This window comes from Emiliania huxleyi (genome assembly GCF_000372725.1).
Source record: "Emiliania huxleyi CCMP1516 unplaced genomic scaffold EMIHUscaffold_90, whole genome shotgun sequence".
Classification (NCBI taxonomy): Eukaryota; Haptophyta; order Isochrysidales; family Noelaerhabdaceae; genus Emiliania; species Emiliania huxleyi.
This window is the reverse complement of record NW_005195300.1, coordinates 340,014-361,445: the sequence shown is the minus strand read 5'-3', so window position 1 is coordinate 361,445 and position 21,432 is coordinate 340,014. Positions and strand designations below refer to the sequence as shown.

The 21,432-nt window shown below is 65.3% G+C and overlaps 6 protein-coding genes across 6 annotated transcripts; 3 read left to right on the top strand and 3 right to left on the bottom strand.

Moving 5' to 3' along the window:
* Positions 1-2,697: 2,697 nt before the first annotated feature.
* EMIHUDRAFT_220312 (hypothetical protein) lies at positions 2,698-4,397 on the bottom strand (the record flags this gene model as incomplete). Its single annotated transcript, XM_005757557.1, has 2 exons — positions 2,698-2,779; positions 4,165-4,397. The coding sequence occupies 2 exons, from the start codon at positions 4,395-4,397 to the stop codon at positions 2,698-2,700; spliced, it is 315 nt and encodes a 104-aa protein (XP_005757614.1).
* Positions 4,398-6,386: 1,989 nt separating this feature from the next.
* On the bottom strand, positions 6,387-6,563 carry EMIHUDRAFT_60341 (hypothetical protein; the record flags this gene model as incomplete). Its single annotated transcript, XM_005757556.1, has 1 exon — positions 6,387-6,563. A coding segment is annotated over one exon (177 nt), but the record flags the coding sequence as incomplete, so codon positions are not given.
* A 423-nt stretch (positions 6,564-6,986) lies between these two features.
* On the top strand, positions 6,987-8,879 carry EMIHUDRAFT_453708 (hypothetical protein; the record flags this gene model as incomplete). Its single annotated transcript, XM_005757555.1, has 4 exons — positions 6,987-7,615; positions 7,832-8,254; positions 8,325-8,391; positions 8,463-8,879. 4 exons carry the CDS (start codon positions 6,987-6,989, stop codon positions 8,595-8,597), a joined length of 1,254 nt encoding a protein of 417 aa, XP_005757612.1. The 3' UTR covers positions 8,598-8,879.
* Positions 8,880-9,265: 386 nt separating this feature from the next.
* EMIHUDRAFT_220308 (hypothetical protein) lies at positions 9,266-10,449 on the top strand (the record flags this gene model as incomplete). Its single annotated transcript, XM_005757554.1, has 4 exons — positions 9,266-9,331; positions 9,529-9,607; positions 9,692-10,113; positions 10,369-10,449. 4 exons carry the CDS (start codon positions 9,266-9,268, stop codon positions 10,447-10,449), a joined length of 648 nt encoding a protein of 215 aa, XP_005757611.1.
* Positions 10,450-10,670: 221 nt separating this feature from the next.
* Positions 10,671-13,165, top strand: Lhcf3 (light harvesting protein). The gene is made up of 8 exons (XM_005757553.1): positions 10,671-10,869; positions 10,941-11,065; positions 11,460-11,480; positions 11,549-11,587; positions 11,662-11,767; positions 12,007-12,044; positions 12,307-12,387; positions 12,859-13,165. Exons 1-8 carry the CDS (start codon positions 10,695-10,697, stop codon positions 12,898-12,900), a joined length of 627 nt encoding a protein of 208 aa, XP_005757610.1. The 5' UTR covers positions 10,671-10,694; the 3' UTR covers positions 12,901-13,165.
* Positions 13,166-17,713: 4,548 nt separating this feature from the next.
* On the bottom strand, positions 17,714-18,700 carry EMIHUDRAFT_360007 (hypothetical protein). Its single transcript, XM_005757552.1, has 2 exons — positions 18,219-18,700; positions 17,714-18,108 (listed from the first exon to the last, which is right to left on the bottom strand). The coding sequence occupies exons 1-2, from the start codon at positions 18,579-18,581 to the stop codon at positions 18,103-18,105; spliced, it is 369 nt and encodes a 122-aa protein (XP_005757609.1). The 5' UTR covers positions 18,582-18,700; the 3' UTR covers positions 17,714-18,102.
* Positions 18,701-21,432: the final 2,732 nt, after the last annotated feature.

Sequence of the window (21,432 nt, the reverse complement as noted above, 5' to 3'; positions counted from 1 at the left end):
GAGGCAGGGAGGCAGGGAGAGCGAGAGAGGCAGGGAGGCAGGGAGAGCGAGAGAGGCAGGGGTGCAGGGAGAGCGAGAGAGGCAGGGAGGCAGGGAGAGCGAGAGAGGCAGGGAGGCAGGGAGAGCGAGAGAGGCAGGGAGGCAGGGAGAGCGAGAGAGGCAGGGAGGCAGGGAGAGCGAGAGAGGCAGGGAGGCAGGGAGAGCGAGAGAGGCAGGGGTGCAGGGAGAGCGAGAGAGGCAGGGAGGCAGGGAGAGCGAGAGAGGCGGGGGTGCAGGGAGAGCGAGAGAGGCAGGGAGGCAGGGAGAGCGAGAGAGGCAGGGAGGCAGGGAGAGCGAGAGAGGCAGGGAGGCAGGGAGAGCGAGAGAGGCAGGGAGGCAGGGAGAGCGAGAGAGGCAGGGAGGCAGGGAGAGCGCGAGAGAGGCAGGGAGGCAGGGAGAGTGAGAGAGGCAGGGAGGCAGGGAGAGCGAGAGAGGCAGGGAGGCAGGGAGAGCGAGAGAGGCAGGGAGGCAGGGAGAGCGCGAGAGGCAGGGGTGCAGGGAGAGCGAGAGAGGCAGGGAGGCAGGGAGAGCGAGAGAGGCAGGGAGAGCGAGAGAGGCAGGGGTGCAGGGAGAGCGAGAGAGGCAGGGAGGCAGGGAGAGCGAGAGAGGCAGGGAGGCAGGGAGAGCGAGAGAGGCAGGGGTGCAGGGAGAGCGAGAGAGGCAGGGAGGCAGGGAGAGCGAGAGAGGCAGGGAGGCAGGGAGAGCGAGGGAGGCAGGGGTGCAGGGAGAGCGAGAGAGGCAGGGGTGCAGGGAGAGCGAGAGAGGCAGGGAGGCAGAGAGAGCGAGAGAGGCAGGGAGGCAGGGAGAGCGAGAGAGGCAGGGAGGTAGGGAGAGCGAGAGAGGCAGGGAGGCAGGGAGAGCGAGAGAGGCAGGGAGGCAGGGAGAGCGAGAGAGGCAGGGGTGCAGGGAGAGCGAGAGAGGCAGGGAGGCAGGGAGAGCGAGAGAGGCAGGGAGGCAGGGAGAGCGAGAGAGGCAGGGGTGCAGGGAGAGCGCGAGAGGCAGGGAGGCAGGGAGAGCGAGAGAGGCAGGGAGGCAGGGAGAGCGAGAGAGGCAGGGGTGCAGGGAGAGCGAGAGAGGCAGGGAGGCAGGGAGAGCGAGAGAGGCAGGGAGGCAGGGAGAGCGAGAGAGGCAGGGGTGCAGGGAGAGCGAGAGAGTCCTCGCCTCGCCCTCGCGGAGCCTGCGGCCGAGCTCGGCCGAGCTGAGCCCCACCCGCGCCACCTCCTCCGCCGGCAGCGCCGGCCGTCCTAGCTCCGCCGACAGCACGCTCAGCTCGCGCCGCAGCCGCAGCGCCTCCTGCAGGGATGTCGCGAGCGCCAGCTCCTGCTCCGAGTTGAGCAGCGGCCGCGGGGAGACGGAGCGCAGGTAGACAGTCATCGCGCTGGTCCCGTCCGCGGGAGGCCGCCCGGCCGCACGTGCGCCGGAGGCTCGCCCCGCGGGCACGGCGGTTGCAGCGGCAGATGCGGCGGCGGCGACGGCCCGGCTGGGCCCCTTGCCCTCCACCCGGCCTTCGACCGCCACCCAGCCGCCCGTGGCCGGCGCGCGCACCGGTCGGCCGGGGCCGCTGCAGCTGACGGTGTGCGTGAGGAGCAGGAGCAGCGCGGCCGGGCCGGCGAACAACAACCGCATCGCACCAGCGGAATTGTCGTAGTGCCTTCTTGCTTTTTTTTTTGAGAGCGCCTTCGTTGTTAATAGTACAAACCCAATGGTCTCTTGCGAGCGGTCCGCCGTTGCAGTCGCACACACTCACACGCCACGCCTCACCGCGGGCCCACCCGCTGCCCCGCCCAGGCGGGAAAGAGATGAGGAGATGGGACAGCGAAGGAGGAGCACATTAGCCTAAGCACGCTTTTCTCGCCAAGTACTATCTATATTCTTTTGCTTATATTCTCGCCAGACCATCTATATTCTCGAGAATATTCTCGAATATTGAGAATATTTTCACCACGCGAGAGGTCAGCGGACGCCAAAAATCGCTCTAAAGTAGAGGTTTGTGCTCCCAACCGCTCAGGAACGTCCAAAACTTTAAGATTTCCGTCTGCATCGACCCAAAACCTACTGTTGAGGGGGCAAAAGAGCTGCTTCGAGAAGCTGTAGTCAAGACCGTTCTAGACGCCGCGATGTAACGTCGAGAATATTCAAGAATATCTTGAGAGTAGAGGTCAACCAAGGTCAAGGGCTGAAGAAAACTCGTAGATTCTTGAGAAAAAGCCGCGCCGGGGCATCTATATTCTCGAGAATATTCTCGAATACGAAAGTGCGCGGGACCATCTATATTCTCGGAGATATTCGAGAATATCGTGCTTAGGCCAAGGAGCACAAGCACGTATGGGAGGGTTCAGTAATGCGCCACGCTGCCCGGCGTTTCTCACTTTCCGGGACAGCCCCGCCCTTGCGAGGCAGGAAAGTGGCGGCTACCCCGTACGCCCTGTTGCTTCTACCCCGACGCCGACCGCCCATTCCCCCCTCCTCGTTCCTCCCTCGAATGCTCCGGACCCCGACAAGCCGCCCGACGTTGGGCCTCTGCCCCGCACGCTCCCGCCCCTCTGCCCCTCACACACACCCAGGCCCGACACGCACATACAAGACAAACCCGGCGTCCTGCTCTCAAAAGAAAAGAAAAAAATGGGAAGGAGGAGACCAGCGGGGGAGACTCCCCGCCTATGCAACACCCCAGAGAGGGGCTGCCATCGCCGAAGCTGTGCCTAAGCATAACTCCCAAACCCGCAGCGGCCCGGGGGGCCTTGGGGGCAGCCTGCCGGACCGCTGTTGCACGGGGCCGAGCACCAGGAGATGAGTGGAATTGATGGATTGGGCTGCTGTCCGTGCCTCCCCTCTATACGTCAGAGTGGGACCTTTTTTTTTCGCGCAGTACAGGGTACAGGCCGGGGATTTTCAATTTTAGAGCACCTTTTCGCGAGATTTTAGCTGTGCGTTCACACATTTTCGCGCCATTCGCTCTCACCTGGGTCCTGGCAACCCTGTCATCTGAGAGAGAGATTTTAGAAAAAACATCTGCACGTCTCGCGCGCGCGTGAACAGGGCGGTGTTTTCAACGCACGCGCTCGCCGGGTTCCCGAACAGGAACAAACAACAATAAAACCTCCCCCAACACCCCTCCTCTTTGCTCTCGTTTTCGGTCACAATATACACGCTCGGGCCTCGGCGAACAGGAAGGAACAGGGAACACGAGAAACAACAGCAAACTACATCAAGACGGCGCAAGCCTTCATCCGCGCCGCCGTCATCGGAGCCACCGCCTCCCACGCGCCCACTGCAGGATCGTACCGCTCGACCGAGCTGAGGCGGCCGTTGTGACCACACCCGCCAGCAGCGTACAGCTTGCCGTCGAGCACCGCCACGGCGGGAGCCCCCCGCGTCTCCGCCATCGGCGCCACCTCGTCCCACGCATCCAACGCCGGGTCGTATAGCTCCACCGAGCTGAGGCGGCCGTCGTCGTAGTTCTGGCCTCCCACGGCGTACAGCTTGCCGTCGAGCACCGCGACGGCGAGCTCGTCCCGCTCCTCCGCCATCGGCGCCACCGCCTCCCACGCATTCGTTGTCGGGTCGTACCGCTCCACCGAGCTGAGGGGGCGTTCGTCGCCGTCGTAGCCTCCCACAGCGTACAGCTTGCCATCGAGCACCGCCATGGCGTGATTATACCGCGCCGTCCCCACAGGCGCCAACGCCTCCCACGCGTTCGTCGCCGGGTCGTACCTCTCCACCGAGCTCAGGTGGCCGTCGTCGTCGTTGAAGCCGCCCACAGCGTACAGCTTGTCGTCGAGCACCGCCACGGCGTGAGCAAACCGCTCGACCGCCATCGGCGCCACCTCCTCCCACGCTTTCGTAGCCAAGTCGTACCGCTCCAACAGGTTGGAAGTTGCGTCGTCCTCCGTACGCCATCCGCCCGCCGCGTAGAGCTTGCCATCGAGCACCGCCGTGCCGGCATCGGCGCGTGCCGTTGGCATCGGCGCCACAGCCTCCTCCTGCCACTCATTTGTTGACGGGTCGTACCGCTCCAGCGAGTTGACAATCCCACCCTCGCTGTCGTGGCCGCCGATCACGAGCATGCGCGGCCTCTCGCGCGTCTTCAGCGTCTCCTTCCAGCCGCGGCGCCACGCGCGGCACGTCCCCTTGGCGGCGTGCGCCTTGGTCGGCAGCTGGGCGAGGATGTGCGGCACGAGGTCCGGCGAGAGGAGGACCTCAGAGAGGACCCACTCGGGCTGCTCCACGAGCCGTGCGGCGTGCTCCTCCGCCACGCGCAGCGCGGCGTCGCTCGCGCCCGCCTGCGCCTCGATGATGGCGCACAGCTGCTCTGGCGAGAGGCCCGCGACGCGCGCGCCGATGCGGTGGGAGGCCATATAGGAGGCTGCAGGCGCGGTCGTCACCAGATCGCGGTCGTCACCCTACCGGCCAGAGGATACCCCCACTTCATGGCACACTTTTTTAAAGAGCTGTGAACGTGAAGAGAGTGGTACCGCTGGGTCGTTGCGGCACGCATGGGGGGCCTCCCGGACGTATGATCCTAGCCCAATACGTCCCACGGGGCACATTTCGATTTTTGACAGAATTAAATGCACTGCCCCCGCACGGTACTAATTAATAGTCGTAGTTTTGGCACCGCTGCGCGCTGCCCTTCACGGCACCACACCGCCGCTTGACAGCCCGAGATTAGCCTAGCAGCGAGTGGGCATCGCCTGCCGGTCGGCTGGGCACGAGCCAAGCACTTGGGAGGCCGTCAACCGAGTCCGAGCGGCGCCTGAGGTGGGTGCCACGGCGTCTGCACGAAGGCCGAGGGCTCGCAGATGAAGTCGCACACGCTCGTTGGGCACGTGAGAGGCCCGTCCAGGCGGCGCCGAGCCGGTGCTTGGACGGAGAGGGCAGCGGCGGCCGGGAAGAGCGCGGGGTGGCGACAAGCGCAAAACACATTGAAGCCATGGTGCACACAAACCTACGACGTGACGAGATTGGGGATGGGTGCTACGACGTGACGAGCCTTCCTTTCCATCCCATTAGGCAGCCTGGGAACGGTGGCGCTCAGAGGCAAAGCCTGCGAGGGGTGGTGGAACCACATGTCACGGCTACCGCCGGCTCGACCCCACGATAGCCTCCGAAGGCTGACTTTGAGGCACAATCATCGGACGATGTCGACGAGTTGGGTCGCTCTAGCGGTAGCCAGATGACCGATCATACTAGGAGCATCGGCCATGGCCGCAGGGAGCGCGGGGGAGGGCGCTGGAAGCAACACGGAGCTCCGTTGGAGACGTTTTCAAGATTAGCGTGTCAGAGTGAAATGGCACTAGCCTAATCAGTCACGGCGCCTGAAGCAATCTGAAACCGCCAACACGGCGGATATCACGCGAGATCTAGTCAGAGCTGACACACAGCTCCATTCACACCTCGCGACCAGAGGCGACTACCACCCTCGACAAATCCCCGGAACCCCACCATCGCTCGCCTACCCTCCGCGTACGGCGACACCCCGACACGCCACCTCGGCAACACCCCAACATCGGCAGGAAAGATTCACGCCACGACGGCGCTAACGCCGCCCCACCCACACAGACTGGACAGGCCTGCTCTCGGAGAGGGGGGCTAGGGGGCCAAATCCACGGCCACAACCCCCTAGAGGCAATGGAGCTGAGAGAAGGCGCTCGACTGCAAGGGTAGCAGAGCGCCACTCCTACGCCCACGCCCCCTCAAAGACGGCAGAAACAGTCACACGCAATTAGTACATGGCCCAGCTCGCGCCATCGCCCACACTCGAGCTTTGCAGCGCGCGGGCTCACACTCTACTATAGGCCCCCTCGACGCCCACTTCGAGTTCTACTCAGCTAAGGGCCGCACTTGACGCTGTCAGCAGCGCGCGGTGAAGCAGTTTGGCGCTTGTGGTGAAACATGGGAATCTAGCCCAAGGTCGGAGAGTCGTGCCATAGGAGAGGAGAGAGTGTGGAGATGTTTTGTGCGGGATCAGGCCCGAGTCCCTAGTGTCGCCGGAGCGGGTAGCTCCCTTTTTCGTAACAGGAACAAATTTTTTTTTAGGACGACTGACTTGGACAACAGAGGGGCAAACGAGCTTGCCGATGTGATGACGCACTTCGGACTAGTCGACGTCGCGAGAGAATAGCTCGAACCCGCCCCCTTCTACACCTCGCATCATAACATCACTCCTTGGCCGAGAGGTGCCGCGCGGGGTCGTCGTCGTCGATGGCCTCGACGTGGAATCGCGAAATGGATGCGCCCGCGGACCCGCCGCCCGAGGAGGGGCCGGCCTTGTCGGCGCCCGGGCCGTCACCCGTGGCGGAGCTGGTCGCCGAGTCGCCGCCGCTCCCGCCGCCCTGCCGCGCGCGCTTCTGCATCAGCCCCCGGTACTTTTGCAGGTGCGACTGGATGTTCTGCCGCGTGGGCGCGCCCTCGAAGTTCATCAGCTGCGAGATGGCCTGCGGCTTGGCGTGGTCGATGCCGAGCGTGTTGACGGCGGCCTCGAAGCGGCGGTGGAGCTCCGAGGTCCACACGAAGCGCTGCTTGTGCATCGGCCGCCCCGCGCCGCTCTCCTCGCCCGCGCCGTCGAAGCCCTCGACGCCGTCGGCGGCGCCGCCGCCCAGCGCGGTGAGGCAGTCCGGCGGCAGTGGCGGCGGCGGCGGCGGCGGCGCGGTGAGATCGCTGGTGTCCCTGCCCGCCTGCCTGCGGGCGTAGAAGAGCGCCGCCTGCTCGGCGGTGGCGAACCAGCCGAGGAAGTTCCTCTTGCCGCCAACGCCCTCCCGCAGCTGGTACTTCTTACTGCCGTGCTGCTTCGAGCAGAAGCTCACGCATTTGTAGCCTGTGTTGCTGCTGCTGCTGGTGACCAGAGTGAGGCCCTCCCTCCCCGCCTGCCGGACTGCCTCGGCGCCAGCGGGAGAGGAGTGTGCGGGCGGCGGCGGCGGCGGCGGCGGCACTCGGAGGGCTCGCAGATGAAGTCGCACACGCTCGTTGGGCACGTGAGAGGCCCGTCCAGGGACGACGCCAACGCGGAACTCCCGCCGAAATTCTGGCGCGCGGGGTCTAGCATCCAGCAAATTCCCATCAGAGGCTTCAACGGCAAACTCGCCTTCTCTCCGAACTTCGCAAACGACCACGCCCTCTTCGCCGCCAGCCACTACGCGTTGTACTTCTCAGGCGACGAAGGACGCACCTTCCGCAAGGTCTTCGAACTCCCGTGGCAAGCGCCGCTCGTCGACGAGTGCTGCTCGCCGGCAGCGACGCCGCCGCCACCTGCGCCGCCTGCGGGCTCGCCACGTTACGTGGCGTGTGGCAGGACTGGCCGGTGCGACGAGAGCGACCGGTGGGCGGCTCCGTCCGAGAAGCACGAGGTGCGGTGTTGCTCCGACTCGCGAATCGACGGCTGGAAGAAGAAAGATGGGTGCTCCGTGTGGAGCGAGTCCGACGACGATGAGATGGGAGGCAAGTGCCACCACAACAAGAACCTTGCGCAGGCCTCGACCATCTGCGAGGACGCGGGCGCACGCCTGTGTACTCGGGCGGAGCTGCAGGGGAATTGCGCACGCGGGTCAGGCTGCGGCCACGACCGCGATCTGATCTGGTCAGGCACGGAGAGCGAGGCGGCCGCCCCCCCGCCGTCGGCTGTTCCACCGCCGCCCTCCTCGGCTGCTCCGCCGCCGCCCTCCTCGGCTGCTCCGCCGCCGCCCTCCTCGGCTGCTCCGCCGCCGCCCTCCTCGGCTGCTCCGCCGCCGCCCGTCGCCGCCTCGCCATCCGCCTCCCCCTCCTCCGGCTGCGACAGCGACGGATGGTGCCCAAGTCCAGACGGGCCCACGCAGCAGTGCCGCGATGACGCTGGGCCACCGTGGGACGACGACCTGGAGACCTACGGCCCAAACGTCCGCTACCACGACAACACGCCCGCCGAGCCCATCCTGCCGGCAGATGGCGCGTGCCCCGGCGCCCTTGCCGGTGCGTGCGCCGCCAAGGGCGTCAAGGCCGCCTACCTCGACGGACCGATCGACTGCGGCGGGCAAGGCTGGTTCTGTCGCATCATGCCGCAGCCCGGCTGGGGCGACTGCAGCTACGGCGACTGCAATTTTGCCAACTGCGCCACTCCTGATGCGGACGAGCTCGACACGGACGGCCACTGCCACGGCTCGGACGATGACAGCACGTACGGCTGGTGGGTGCGCGATCACCATTTTAGAGGCTATACAGGCACGCTGAACTGCTGCTGCGGGTGAGCGGCGCCCTTCGCCCGCGCCGCCTCCGACACCTTCCCTCGTCTCTGACCCGCGCCCTCTTTGCAGGTGGGGCGCGCCAATGTACGGCGTCGTCAACCGCTGTGACTACCGCAAGCCCGTCAGCGGGGACGAGGTCTCCACCTCCCGCCGAGAGAGGCGCCTGGGCTCTACCCATGGTCTGCAGCCGAGAGAGTTCCACCGTAGGTTGCGACCTGCCGCGACGCAAACGAAGAGCACGACGTCGATTTCAACCCCACGTGCGACGCCCACCCTCTCAAGCCCGACCCCGTCACCAACGGCGGCATGTGCTGGACGGTGCGCAGTTTTGCTGCCAAGTGAGGTCCAAGGACCACACGAGGTCGACCTGAGGTCGACGCGGGCGACGAGGCGAGGGTGTGTCCTGGTGAAAGGGCGAGGGAAGGCCAAGGCGTGGCGCGGCGGGCAAACCCGAGCGACATGCCGACATGTTCATTAAGTGTGTACCTACGGTCTTACGCCTGTGTGGCAGTGTACTGCTCTTCCCCCCGACGTGGCTCCTGTCTCTGCGCGTTTGCGCGCGCGCATGCTCACACCGGCCTATGTACGTATGTAGATTATGTGGATGCAATATTTTCTTTGGCGTGGAGATGCAGGGTCGCCCCCCGCCCCCCCTTGCCCGTGCCCCACCACTTTGTGTGTGTGGAGACGTTTTACCGCGGTCGCCAGCTCTCCAGCTCGTCGTTTGGTCACTGGGGAGTTTTGTAGAGGTTGGGGTTGTTGTTGACCTCTTGACCGGTATAAAAGTCGACCTCCCTACTCCGCCCACGTTGAGCGTGGTGTCCCGCCAGTAAGTCGCACCCGTGGTTCAACCTCGCTAGCAGCCCTGTCCTGCCGTCCCACCGTTGTCTTTGGCCTCGGTTGTGGTACGCTTGCTCCCACGAGGTGACAAAGTCGATGCCTCGGTCGTTGCATCCGTCGATCACCAGTCCAGCTGCTCTCGGAGCACCCCCGCTTCGGACGTTCGGACCATGTCCCTCACCGACTTGCTCCGGTGGCACGTGGACAGGAAGGCTCGTCGCATCGCGTCGTTGTCGGTGGACCCTACCACCACCGCGCCGTCAGGTATGGCGTCAGCGCACTCGCGGGTCGCATCCAGCAACGCTCTTTGCTCTGACGAGGTGCTGTGTTCTAGTTGCTCGCCACGCGTCACCAGCCGGCTCGCTCCCGCTGCCACCCCCGCCTCGTACGGCGAAAGGGCGTCCGCATCAACTAAGATATAGGCCGCCGCCAGGCGCGGTCTCGCCTCCGGCGGGATGTCGTGCGCCTCTCCTACCTTCGCCGCGCGGACGTGGATGTCGCGCCGGAGGCGGGTGGGAAAGGCTTCTCCGCATGCACGAGCAGGATTTTGGAAGGACGATCAGGGGGACAGGTGGGGCTCTCCTGCTCCTGACAAGGGACACGACAGGATAAACGTGCAGGCGCGGCGAAGTTGGCGGAGGCGGCGGTCGACGCTGTCTACGGGGCGCTCGTAGCGGCGACGCTCGAGGAGTGGGCGGGCGCGAGCACGGACAACCCCGTCTCCGCGGAGGACGCTCGAGGCCCAGGCCTCGAGTGTCAGGATTGCTTTGAGAACTTTTACAAGGAGTACGACGTGGAGCCGTGGCTGTGGCGCCGGGCGATGCGTGAGGGCTGGTCGGAGCTGGGGGGCTGGTCGAGAGAGGAGATGGAGGCGGCGGAGGAGGAGATGCGGCGCGGCGAGGGTTCTGATGCCTATGGGCTTCAGATCTCTCAGCTAGGCGAGTGGGTCTGCGATGCTTGCTTGGAGGGCTATTTGGGGGGGGGCGTTGGCGACTACTCGGAGCTGCGCAGCGGCTACGTTGCGCCGTATCCGAGTAACCCCTGGATAGGTCGCTCGCGCGACCTCTCCTGGATGCGCAAGGGGCCCATAGGGGTCACGCGGAGGGAGGCGCTGTTAGCGGCGGAGGAGGCGAAGGCGGCCGCGCGGGCGGCGGAGAAGGCGGCGCGGGCAGCGGAGGGGGGGAAGGGCGGCGGCAGCGGGCGGCAGTCCCGCGAGGCACGCCGGCGGAAGGGTTCGTCTTCGCGGGGCGGGGTGCGCACTGCGCGCCGCGAGGATGAGGAGCCTGAGCCAGGGGAGGGTTGGGAAGGGGGGGCGAGGCCGGAGGAGTATGACGGCCTCTTCGACGGCCCATAAGGGGCCGTTGTCTGCTGTGCCTTTTGTGGTGCTAGTTCGTGCCAGTCTGCTGTGAGAGGGGCTTGTATTCGTAGAATTCTTTTGTGGTGAGCCTGTCTGTGTGCCAGTCCGCGCCAGTCTGCGCCCTTGTCGTGCCAGTGTGCTGTGAGAGAGGCTTGTATCTTAAGAAGTGCTGTGAGAGAGGCTTGTGTCTTAAGAATTCTTTTCCAAAATTGCAACAGCTGGGCTGCTTCTCCCCGCCGCCGATGCTTGCCTTCGCCTCCTCCCCGCTCTCCTTCTCGGCTCCGGCCCTCGCCCGCCCCGCCGCCGCGCTGCGCGGCGCGGCCTCGATGGGGCTGGCGCCCCCGGTCGAGAAGTCGCAGGCCCTCCCCTTTGCCGAGCGGCCCGCAAAGCTCGACGGCACCCTTGTCGGAGACGTCGGCGCGCGCACGCCGCCGCCATCGGGCGAGGCCGGGGCCGCGGCGGCTCACGCCGGCCTCCGCGCCCCGCAGGCTTTGACCCGCTCGGGCTCTCCAACATTCTGCCCATCGAGTGGATGCGCGAGGCGGAGCTGAAGCACGGCCGTGTCTGCATGCTCGCCGTCGTGGGATACATCGTGGTCGACAAGGGCCTGCGGGTGCGCCGCCCGTGTGCTGTGTGTGGCCTGGGGCGTGGGCTGCGCAGCCAGCTTCGCTGCCGCCCTCTCTCCCCTCCCCCCACCACCCGGCCAATTCCGCCGCAACAACGCCGCTTTCTCGTCTCATCCCTTCCGCACTGCCTTCAATGGGCCTCGCCGCCTTCCTAGACACTTCCTAGACTCTTCCTAGACTCTTCCTAGACACTTCCTAGACACTTTAATGGGCCTCGCCGCCTTCTGCCGTCCCTTGCCCCTGTCCTTGCCGCTGCCCTTGCCCCTGCCCTTGCCCCTGCCCTTGCCCCTGCCCTTGCCCCTGCCCTTGCCCCTGCCCTTGCCCCTGCCCTTGCCCCTGCCCTTGCCCCTGCCCTTGCCTCACCCGCCCCCGTCTCTCCAGGCGCCCGGCGCGGAGAAGCTGGTCGCGCCGACGCCGAGCTCGCCGGGTACCCTACCAGACCCGGCACCAAAATCCGATGAAAGGGATAGGTCGCGGCGACGTCAAGCTTCACCGCCCACGACGCGGCGGTGCCACGTCTCCCCACACCTCCCCACCTTTCCCTTTTTCCCCCAAAACTTCCCCCCCCCCCCCCCCCCCGCAGGTGCAGTCTGGCCACATGTGGGCCCTGCTCCTCGCCTGCGGCCTCTTCGAGATCGTGGGCGCCGGTGCCATCGCCTCGACACTCAACGGCGGTGACCGCAAGCCGGGTGAGGGCCCACCCTCCCCACACCCGCCCCCGCACCCTCCCCGCCCCCTCTCCTCCCCACCCGCACCCTTCCCACACCCCTCCCCACCGCACCCTCCCCACCCGCCCCCACACCCTTCCCACCCCGCCCCACACCCTTCCCCCCCCTCCCCGCCCTCCCCCCCTCCACCCCGCACCCTTCCTACCGCCCCTTCCTACCGCCCCGCACCCTTCCTACCGCCCCGCACCCTTCCCTGCCAGGCGAGTTTGCGCTGACCGGCGGCTTTGACCGCGACGCGGCGCAGCTTGCCTAGACTCTTCCTAGACACTTCCTGCGGCTTTGACCGCGACGCGGCGCAGCTTGCCTAGACTCTTCCTAGACACTTCACCTCCCCACACCTCGCCACACCTCGCCACACCTCGCCACACCTCCCCACATCTCCCCACATCTCGCCATATCTCGCCATATCTCCCCGCGTCTCCCCGCGTCTCCCCACACCTCCCCACACCTCCCCACATCTCCCCACATCTCCCCACATCTCCCCACATCTCCCCGGCTAGGCGAAGCTCGAGCGCTTCAAGCTTGCCGAGATCAAGCACTCCCGACTTGCCATGATGGCCTTCTCGGGCCTCGTCACGCAGGAAGTTTCCCAGACACTTCCTAGACTCTTCCCAGACACCTCCTAGACACCTCCTAGACACCTCCTAGACTCTTCCCAGACACTTCCGACTCTTCCCAGCCACCTCCCAGCCACCTCCCAGCCACCTCCCAGCCACCTCCCAGCCACCTCCCAGCCACCTCCCAGCCACCTCCCAGCCACCTCCCAGCCACCTCCCAGCCACCTCCCAGCCACCTCCCAGCCACCTCCCAGCCACCTTCTTCTCGGGCCTCGTCCTTCATTACTGACGCCTAACCCTAGCCCGTATCCCTATCCCTCTCCCTCTCCCTATCCCTCTCCCTCTCCCTGTCCCTCTCCCTGTCCCTATCCCTATCCCTATCCCTATCCCTCTCCCTCTTCCTATCCCTCTCCCTATCCCTATCCCTATCCCTATCCCTATCCCTATCGCTATCGCCGCGACCCTAACCTGCTCTCATTGGCCCTCGCCACGCAGGACGCGCTCTCGCATGGCGCCACGGGCTTCCCGTACTTTTAGCGGCGACCACCGTCCCTCGATCGGCGCCGCCGCTGGCCTGGGGTGCGTATCAACCTCTCTGGCCCCACCCCGGGGCAGCCCAGGGGGGGTGTGGGGCAGCCAGCTGCCAAGCGGTGGCTCGGCCGGTTTTGGTGTCCATGCTGTGAGTCTCCCCGGTGTTGCCCTCTCCTCGTAGCTCGTTTCTGTGCGCCTCATTTTCCGTTGGGTTCTTGGATTCTTCCTGGAGCAAGTTTTCGTGCGCGCGCCGTGCGACGATTGCTTATTGGGCGTGAGACCAACACACACACTCACAGCGGTTCAGAGGCTTCACAGGCTAGTTCCATTTCACTGTGGCACAGCTCGCGTTACAAAACCTTGATTTTGACCATTGCGCGAAAAAGGTACATCTCGGTGCCTTCCAGAGGCAGCTGCGACCCCGCCGAGTGGACGGGAACGCACAGCAGGTGGCGCGGTGCGTTACCGTCCACTCCGCTGGGTCGCAGCTGCCTCTGCGCGTCCTGGGGATGTACCTTTGTCGCGCGCCGGAGACGACTCGCCGCCGCTGAGATCGGAGATCAAGCTCTGACAGGTCGCACGTCGCTCCTTTGACGCCGACGTGACTCACCCGTGCAGATCACATCAGGACACGGTCTCGACGCGCTCGGTACGACGCCTGCGACCCGTCTCGGGTCAGGTGGCACGACGCTCATCGCGCCTGCCAGCGATGCCGTGCAGGTTGCCACGACGAGGTCGAGCACGCTTCTATACGCTCGCCGAGCCTTCCTTTCCATCCCATTAGGCAGCCTGGGAACGGTGGCGGTCAGAGGCAAAGACTACGAGGGGTGGTGGAACCACATGTCACGGCTACTGCCGGCTCGACCCCACGATAGCCTCCGAAGGCTGACTTTGAGGCACCATCATCGGACGATGTCGACGAGTTGGGTCGCTCTCGCGGTAGCCAGATGACCTCCCATGCTAGTACCATCGGCTAGGGCCGCAGGAAGCGCGGGGGAGGGCGCTGGGAGCAACACGGAGCTCCGTTGGACGTTTTCAAGATTAGCGTGTCAGAGTGAAATGGAACTAGCCACAGCGCCCGCCGCCCCGCGCCCGCCCCAGGCCGCAGCGCCCCTCTCTCTGGGCCGGCGCGCGCGCGGGGGCCCCAGAGGGTGTCCATGCGCGCGCGCGGCGGGGGGGGGGGGGTTCCCATGGCATCCCTGCTCTAGCGGAAATTTTCTGTATATCGTGAATGATCGCCGAGTATCGCCTAATATCGCGCAATATCGCGCAATATCGCGCAATATCGCGCAATATCGCGCAATATCGCGCAATATCGCGCAATATCGCGCAATATCGCGCAAAATATCGCGCAATATCGCGCAATATTGCGCAATATCGCGCAATATCGCGCACCCTCGCCCCGGCGGCGGTGACGGTGACGGTCCGAGCATTTCTTTGTTTTCCGGTCGCGCTTTCCCTTAGGGTACCCCTAGGCTTAAAAGGGTGGGCCCTGGGGCGCCTGCGGCTTAAACGGCTTAAAACCTGCCATGGCAGGTTTTAAGAGCTGCTGGGCCGCCGATTCCTCGCCCCAGCGACGTCCCGGCGCGGCAGGGTAGCCGCCCTCTACCCGCCACGCGCCACCCCGCGCCGGACCGCCGCGAGGCCGCTACCCGCGCGGCTCATTTAAGTCCCCCCCTGTGACACGGCGCGTCGTATCAGCTCTGCCACCTCCGCATTTGCTCCGCTCTGGGTTGCGTGCTGGAGCGCCGTGACGCCCCAAACGACCCAGGCGGCGAGTAGTCGTCCTCGAACCTTCGACTCGTAGTCGCCCGTGGTCAGCGCCCCTCCTCCCTCGCCCGTCCCTACTCGTACTGCTCTCGAGGCGCCCGCGGCATCTCGCCGCCCATCTTCGGCCACGCGTTGTAGTCGAAGATGGCGGCGTTGCGCCTCGCGACGATGGTCGAATGCACTTGCAGGAAGCGCTTGCGCTCGCTACTGACCCGCCATCGTTCGCTGTCGGAGGACGCCTTAGCGGCCTTGATGTCGAAGTTGGTGTTGAACCACGTCGCCGCCTCGTGCCCGATGCCGCCACGCGTGCTCGCCGCCCACGTCATAAAGTCGCAGTTTTTGGCGTCGCACGCCGCTGCCTTGGCCTTCCGCTTCGTCGCCTCGGCGTAGTCGGTGGCTAGGCGCTTGCCGCTCGCCAGCGGGCGCAGCCTGTCATGGTGCACCGCGGTGACGCACGTGCCGTCGTACACCACGGCGCGTGCCGACTCTGCATAGTTGCCGAAGCGTCGCGCATATTATTTTTTCGCATGTCCACTGCGCGGGCGGCGAGGTTCGCCGCCTGGGAGGCGGAGCGGGCGACGTGGAGGCTGGCCAATCGCGGCGACACGCGCTACGCCCTCGAGCGGCGCGTCTTCCGCAAGCAGCTGCGCGACATGCGCCGCTCGCTCAAGGAGGAGGACCTGCTCGCGCGGCGCGCGGCGCACGTGGCGGCGCGCGCGTCGGAGCGGGAGCGTACCGAGACGCCCGAGGGGCTGCGCGCCGCCGAGGAGCGTGCCGCCGCGCAGGACGAGGTGCGCGCCGCGCGTGCCGCGCAGGTGGAGCAGCTCGCGGCGGAGGCGCGGCGCGACTTTGAGCGCTACCGCGCGCGCGCGGCGGCAAAGAGGGAGCGGCTCGATGCGGCGCGCGCGGGCGAGGGGCGGGCGTGGCTGGAGCAGTTCCTCGAGAGGAACGACGTGAGCGGCCGCGCTGAGCGGGGCGGGCTCGGCGGCCTCACCGACGGCACTCGGTCCATCTCATGGGTGCAACCCCACAATCTCGAGGCGAGATGCGGCCGAGATACGGCCCGAGATGCGGCCTGAGATGCGGGCGAGAGGTGGCCGAGAGATGGCCGAGAGGTGGCCGAGAGATGGCCGAGAGGTCGCCGAGAGGCCGCCCCCAAGCGAGCCCTCCGTCCTCTCAGGCCAAGCTGTCCAACCTGGCGATCGTGCGGAGGCAGGACCCCGTCGACGAGTGGAACGCCGCGGCGCGCGCCATTCAGGAGGACGAGGAGAAGGAGAAGGCGCGCCGTTGTAGCCGAGAGGCAGCCGAGAGGCCGCCGAGAGACCGCCGAGAGACCGCTGAGAGACCGCCGAGAGACCGCTGCGAGACCGCTGCGAGACAGCCGAGATCGAGAGGCGGAGGGCGAGGAGAAGGAGAAGGGCCGTCCTCTCGCCGCCCCCCGCCCTACCGCCGCCGCCGCCGCCCTCTCGGAAGCTTCTCGGAACGTTCCTGCAGGCGGCCGAGCGGCTTGGAGGCATAAGCCCAAGCGGCGCGCGCGGCCGCCGCCCACAACCTGCCGGCATCGCGGCGGCGGCGGAGGGCGGCGGCGCTGCGGCGGAGGGCGGCGCGTCGGACGAAGGCGCGTACCTCAGCTCTCGCCTGGCAGCCGTGGCGGAGGCGATGAAGGTGGTGAGCCGCCTCGAGGGTCGCGCCGAGGCTGCCCCACCGCCGCCGCCGGCCGCGGCGGCGGACGTGTTTTCTCAGCTGGACAAGGATGGCGACGGCGCCGTCAGCCGCGAGGAGTGGGAGGCGGCGGAGAACAAGAGCACGGGCGGCGGCGACGGCGGCGCGGCGGGGAAGTGATGGAGGATGAGAGTCGAGAGAGCAAGAGAGAGAGTCGAGAGAGACTGAGGAGAGAGAGGAGAGAGAGATGGACATTGTGGAGGTTGGCCAGGGAGAGAGGGGGGGGGGGGGCGTTGGGTAGGAAGCGTTGAGGAGAGTGTGAGTGAGTCGCCGTATTCTTGATACGAAACCACGACGAGACACCAGTCGACTCGCATCGAGGTTGTGCCAAGATCCAAGAAGTTGCCTCCAACGAACGGCGGAGCGCCTTCGGCTTGAAGTAAAAAAATCGCGCAAAAAATGCAAAAAAAAATCGGCGCCTGCGGCGGGCTGGGAGACCCCATCTCCCTCCCGCATGGTTACCCCCGGTTGTACATTTTCCCCCGTGAGGGTTGTACATTTTCCCCTAGGGCCCTCGACTCCCCCCAGAGCGCTCAGCACTAAGGTCAGGTCAGGACAGGTCAGATAAAACGATAAAAGGTCGGGGCAGGACCCTCGATCGCACAAAACTCCCCCAAGCACAGCCCGACAGCAGTCAGCGGCGACAGGATTCAAATAGCCTCGGCTATTCGACGCGGCCATCGGGCTGGCCGCCGGCACGAGCAGCGGCGTCGGCGCGATGACCAGCCTCGCCCTCGCCCTCGCGCAAGCCGGCGCCGCCCTCCTCCATCGCGCCCACCGGCGCCGCGGCCCTCGGCCTCGCGTTGAGCGGCTCGGTCAGCTGCCGGGCGGCGGACGGCGCTGGCCGGTGGTAGTAGAGCACGAGGCCTGAGAGCGTCGCGACGAACGCGGGCGGGTACCACCAGGTCAGCCGCGAGCCGAGCAGTGCGACGCCGGCGAGAACAGACCAAAAGTCGGAGGTGAGCAGCGAGATGTTCATCTCCGCGGCGGTGGCGCCGCGCTGCAGCAGGTGCGAGACCAGCGAGTAGAAGGACGCCTATTCGTTCACCGCTGATCGTTACTAGTTGTTGGTCATTCCTGAGAAGAGCCCAGCGAGTAGGAGGACGCCTATTCGTTCACCGCTGATCGTTACTAGTTGTTGGTCATTCCTGAGAAGAGGCCAGCGAGTAGGAGGACGCCTATTCGTTCACCGCTGATCGTTACTAGTTGTTGGTCATTCCTGAGAAGAGGCCAGCGAGTAGGAGGACGCCTATTCGTTCACCGCTGATCGTTACTAGTTGTTGGTCATCACTGAAGAGGCCAGCGAGTAGGAGGTCGCCATCGAGCCGACGAAGAGCAGCTCGAGCAGTAGCAGCTCGGTGCGGCCGGCCACGCTAGCGGAGGAGAAGGCGCGCCACGCGGAGGCCAGCGCCTCGCGCTCAATCAGCGCGCACTGCGCCGCCGAGAGGAGAGCGCCGGCGGCGCCGAGCCGCGGGAGATAGTTGGAGACCGAGGAGGAGCGCAGAAACGCCTCTTCGGCCACGTTGGAGCAGGCGTACAGCGAGGCACCGACCAGGCAGAGCACGTCTCCCCGCCACGGCTGGGGGTGCCAGCTGTGCATTGGCCGCAGCAGCGCGTCCGACATCACCAGCGTCGCGAGGCCGGAGACGCAGAGAGCCACGCCGCAGATCTGCTTGCGGCCGTAGCGCGCGCCGAGCGTAAGGGCCGAGAGCGCCATCACGCCTGGGGCAGCGACGGCGAGGTGTAGCCGAGATGCGGCCGAGGCTAATCCGAGATGTGGTCGAGATGCGGCCGAGATATGGCCGAGATGTGGCTCAGGTGTGTCCTATCACGCCTGGGACGGCAAAGGCGTCGAGCAGCGTCACCGAGGTGATGTCAGTGTACTGGTACGCCCGCACGATCAGGTAGTTGCCCTCGACGTCTGCGAAGCCGAGCAGCAGCCACTGCCACCACGGCCTCGCGACCGGCGGCAGGCCGGCGACACGATTGTCGCGCCGCGCCGTGATCGCGTGCAGCATCAGCACTAGGTAGACCGCGAGACTCTGTGCCGTCGGCGCGGCGATGCCGCGCTCGGCGAGCCGCTGCGAGGTGAAGCCGGTGGCGGTGAGGAGGACAGAGCAGCCCTGCCACGCCAGGAGCTGCTGCGCTCGCGCCGGCGAGGCCAGGAGCCGCGGGCGTCGCTGGCTCGGCTGCATGGACCGGCAGGCTGCTCGGCTTGCTTGCACGGAATCTTTAGATGCCCACTGCAGCGACTGGGAGCAGGTGACCCTGCCCGCGCGGTGGTGCCGAGCGGTCTTTCAGGCTCTGCGTGAAGGGTTCGGGCTATTACGCCCCTTGGGCGGATGCGCGCTTTCCTAATTGGCCCGGATGGAGTCCGGCCGCGGGTGACTAGGGAAGTTCGCTCAGGATGTGTGGCAGCCAGTTTGGCTGAGTGTCTTGTCTTGTGGTTCTGTGTGTCGCTCCTGTGTGACCGTCATCGCCCGTCTAGCGTCCACCCATACCGCGTTGGTGTCCCAGTCGTTGGTCGGACTGTGTTTCGCCTTCCCATCAATCAATGGCCCAGTGTTGTGCGAGGGAGTTTTGTTGTAAGATTGGCGCGGGCGACCCCCGTAAGCTCTCAAGGCCGACCTCCCATCTTCCTCTCTCCGAGATGTGGCCGCACGTTCTGGGACATACGGGACGTAGCTGCGTGTGAAAATACGGATACGCCGTCTTGCACTTGCTTGTGTAAAGCCGTATGTATTGGCCCTTACCAAAAGTGTCGCGAATTTTTGCGGTGTTGTCGCGCGAAAGAAAGGAAAGTTGCGCTCACATCTAACGAAAGTCTGGTGAGGGCCGCGCCAACCCCAACTTATGTAGAGATCGTCTAAACTATCATATGTACTTTGTTGTTGTCTTATCGTGGGCTTCCAATAGCTAAGTCGGTTTCGGGGGGCAGGCTAGGGGTACACAACTGGTCACAGTTCTCGCGAGAAGACAGAGCTACAGGTTGAGATCAGCTCTCGACCGTTCTCGTACAGATAGTATCAAACAGTCAAGTGGGGGGGCGTCCTGCGTTTCCCTGCGGTCGGTCGAAAATCATTTAGTCGGCGGACTTGTAGTAAGGGCGTAGACGCCCTTACCCTTAGTCTTGCCATGTGTGCGTGCGTGCTAGCCCCACGTGAAGTTAGTCAGCTAGGAAGGTGAAGAACAGTCGGGCGTGAGACTGCGCGGCTGGGCCACGATGTCTCAAATATGAGGGGTTTTGACTCCTACCAGCTCCTGACGCTATCCCTGGCAGCTCTAATGGCCAGGATCAGTAGTGTTGTGATAGAGGGTGCCCATACTAGCGCAGGAGCTGCCACACTCGCCCGGACCGTCCCCTTCTGGGGCCGGTTCCGCAGCCCGCGAGAGCCGACCGCGGGGCTGTGCCGCGGGTGCCTACTGCCGAGTGCCACAAACACTGCGCCGTCCCGCCATCACCTACAGGCTGTCTTGTGTGATGGTTGGGATGTCCAAACGCCACCATCTTGGCTCTTGCGACCTCAAACCCGCGAGCTGTATGGGTGGTCCTGACGTCGACAGACGCCCGATGACCACGGTGAAGCTGAGCCGGAACGCGTCGACAAGTCTCGTCTGAGCCCGTGGCGGTCGCCGGCTGAGTCGCCGTACACGGGCCGGTACCTCAGGCGTCACCTCCGCAGCCTCAGGTCTCACACTCCATCACCTCCGACGGGACGCCTTCGATGGCACGCTCGGCGGCGACTTTGTTGCAGCCCCACAGCGAGCGCGGCGTCGAGCCTACTCACTCCAGTTGGATACACGCACTCCCTGGGACCCAGGGAGTGCGTGTATCCAGCTCGCGGTGCGTCCCGGCAGCCCGCGCTGGCTGTGGGGCTGCAACAAACTCGAGACACGCTTTTTGGGACATTTTCGACGCTTTTGGCCCGTCTTCTGATAAATGCAGTATGGAAGATACAAAGAGACGGAGGAGCAACGAGCGCCCTGGCGTGAGCCGAAGACACTCCCAACTGCGCTCCGTCACCGGTGTCGCGGTCTCCCCCACTGAGGACGATACAAAGAGACGGAGGAGCAACGAGCGCCCTGGCGTGAGCCGAAGACACTCCCTCCGTAGACACTGATCACACACGGGTGGGACAGGGTGGGTCACAACAACGAGGCACGAGAGCGTGCACGACAGAGCGACGGCGCAGCGTACCGCCGTCCAGCTAAAAAGCGGCGGCCGACGGTTGCTGCGCAAAGTGATCAGTTCTAAAATAGGTGCCGGGGCCCAACGGATAGATGAATCCGGGGCACCCTCCGCTCGAATCCCTGGCCGGGGGTTCGAGGCGGCCCCCACCCTGGGGCCTCCCATCAAAGGGACTGCGGCAGAAGACGCCCAATCTTGCACAAGTGCAAGAACCATACATATACTCGCACAACATGCCACATTTGAGGCATTTCGAGTGTGCCGGGAAAGACCTCACAGACGACAACGAACAGAATGAAGCGTCCGCAACGCTCTCTCTCTTTACGGCCAGACGATCGGCGGGCACACCCAGCCCGCAGACGAGAGCCGTGTGGACCCCGCAGGGTTCGTGAGTGAAATTTCACACTTTCACTTTCACATGTGAATTTCACAGGAAACGTTTCGGCCGCCCCCGTTTCATTGAAAATTTCACAAGTTCTGAGCTCGTGACACGGGCCACGGGGCCGCGGCGCGCCATGCGTGGCGCGCCTCTGGCAGCGGCAGTGGCGGCGGGCAGAGCAAGGGTTAGGGTTAGGGTTAGGGTTAGGGTTAGAGGATATCAGGGTTAGTCAGAGAGTTCAAGTCGCGCGTTGTGCAGCCCAAGGCCGAAACCAAATGGAGGAATCAGCAGTCTGTCGACACGAGCTCTCGGTGAATGCTTTGGGTTCGTCGGGTTAGGGTTAGGGTTAGGGTTAGGGTTGGAGACGTGCGGCATGTTCGTGGCGCAGGCCGAGACTTATGGCACCCAGCGGCTCTGGTGCCTTCTCGCGCCCAAAGAGCAGGCGGCCAGCTCTTCCGCGCCCGCTGGCTCCTCGACT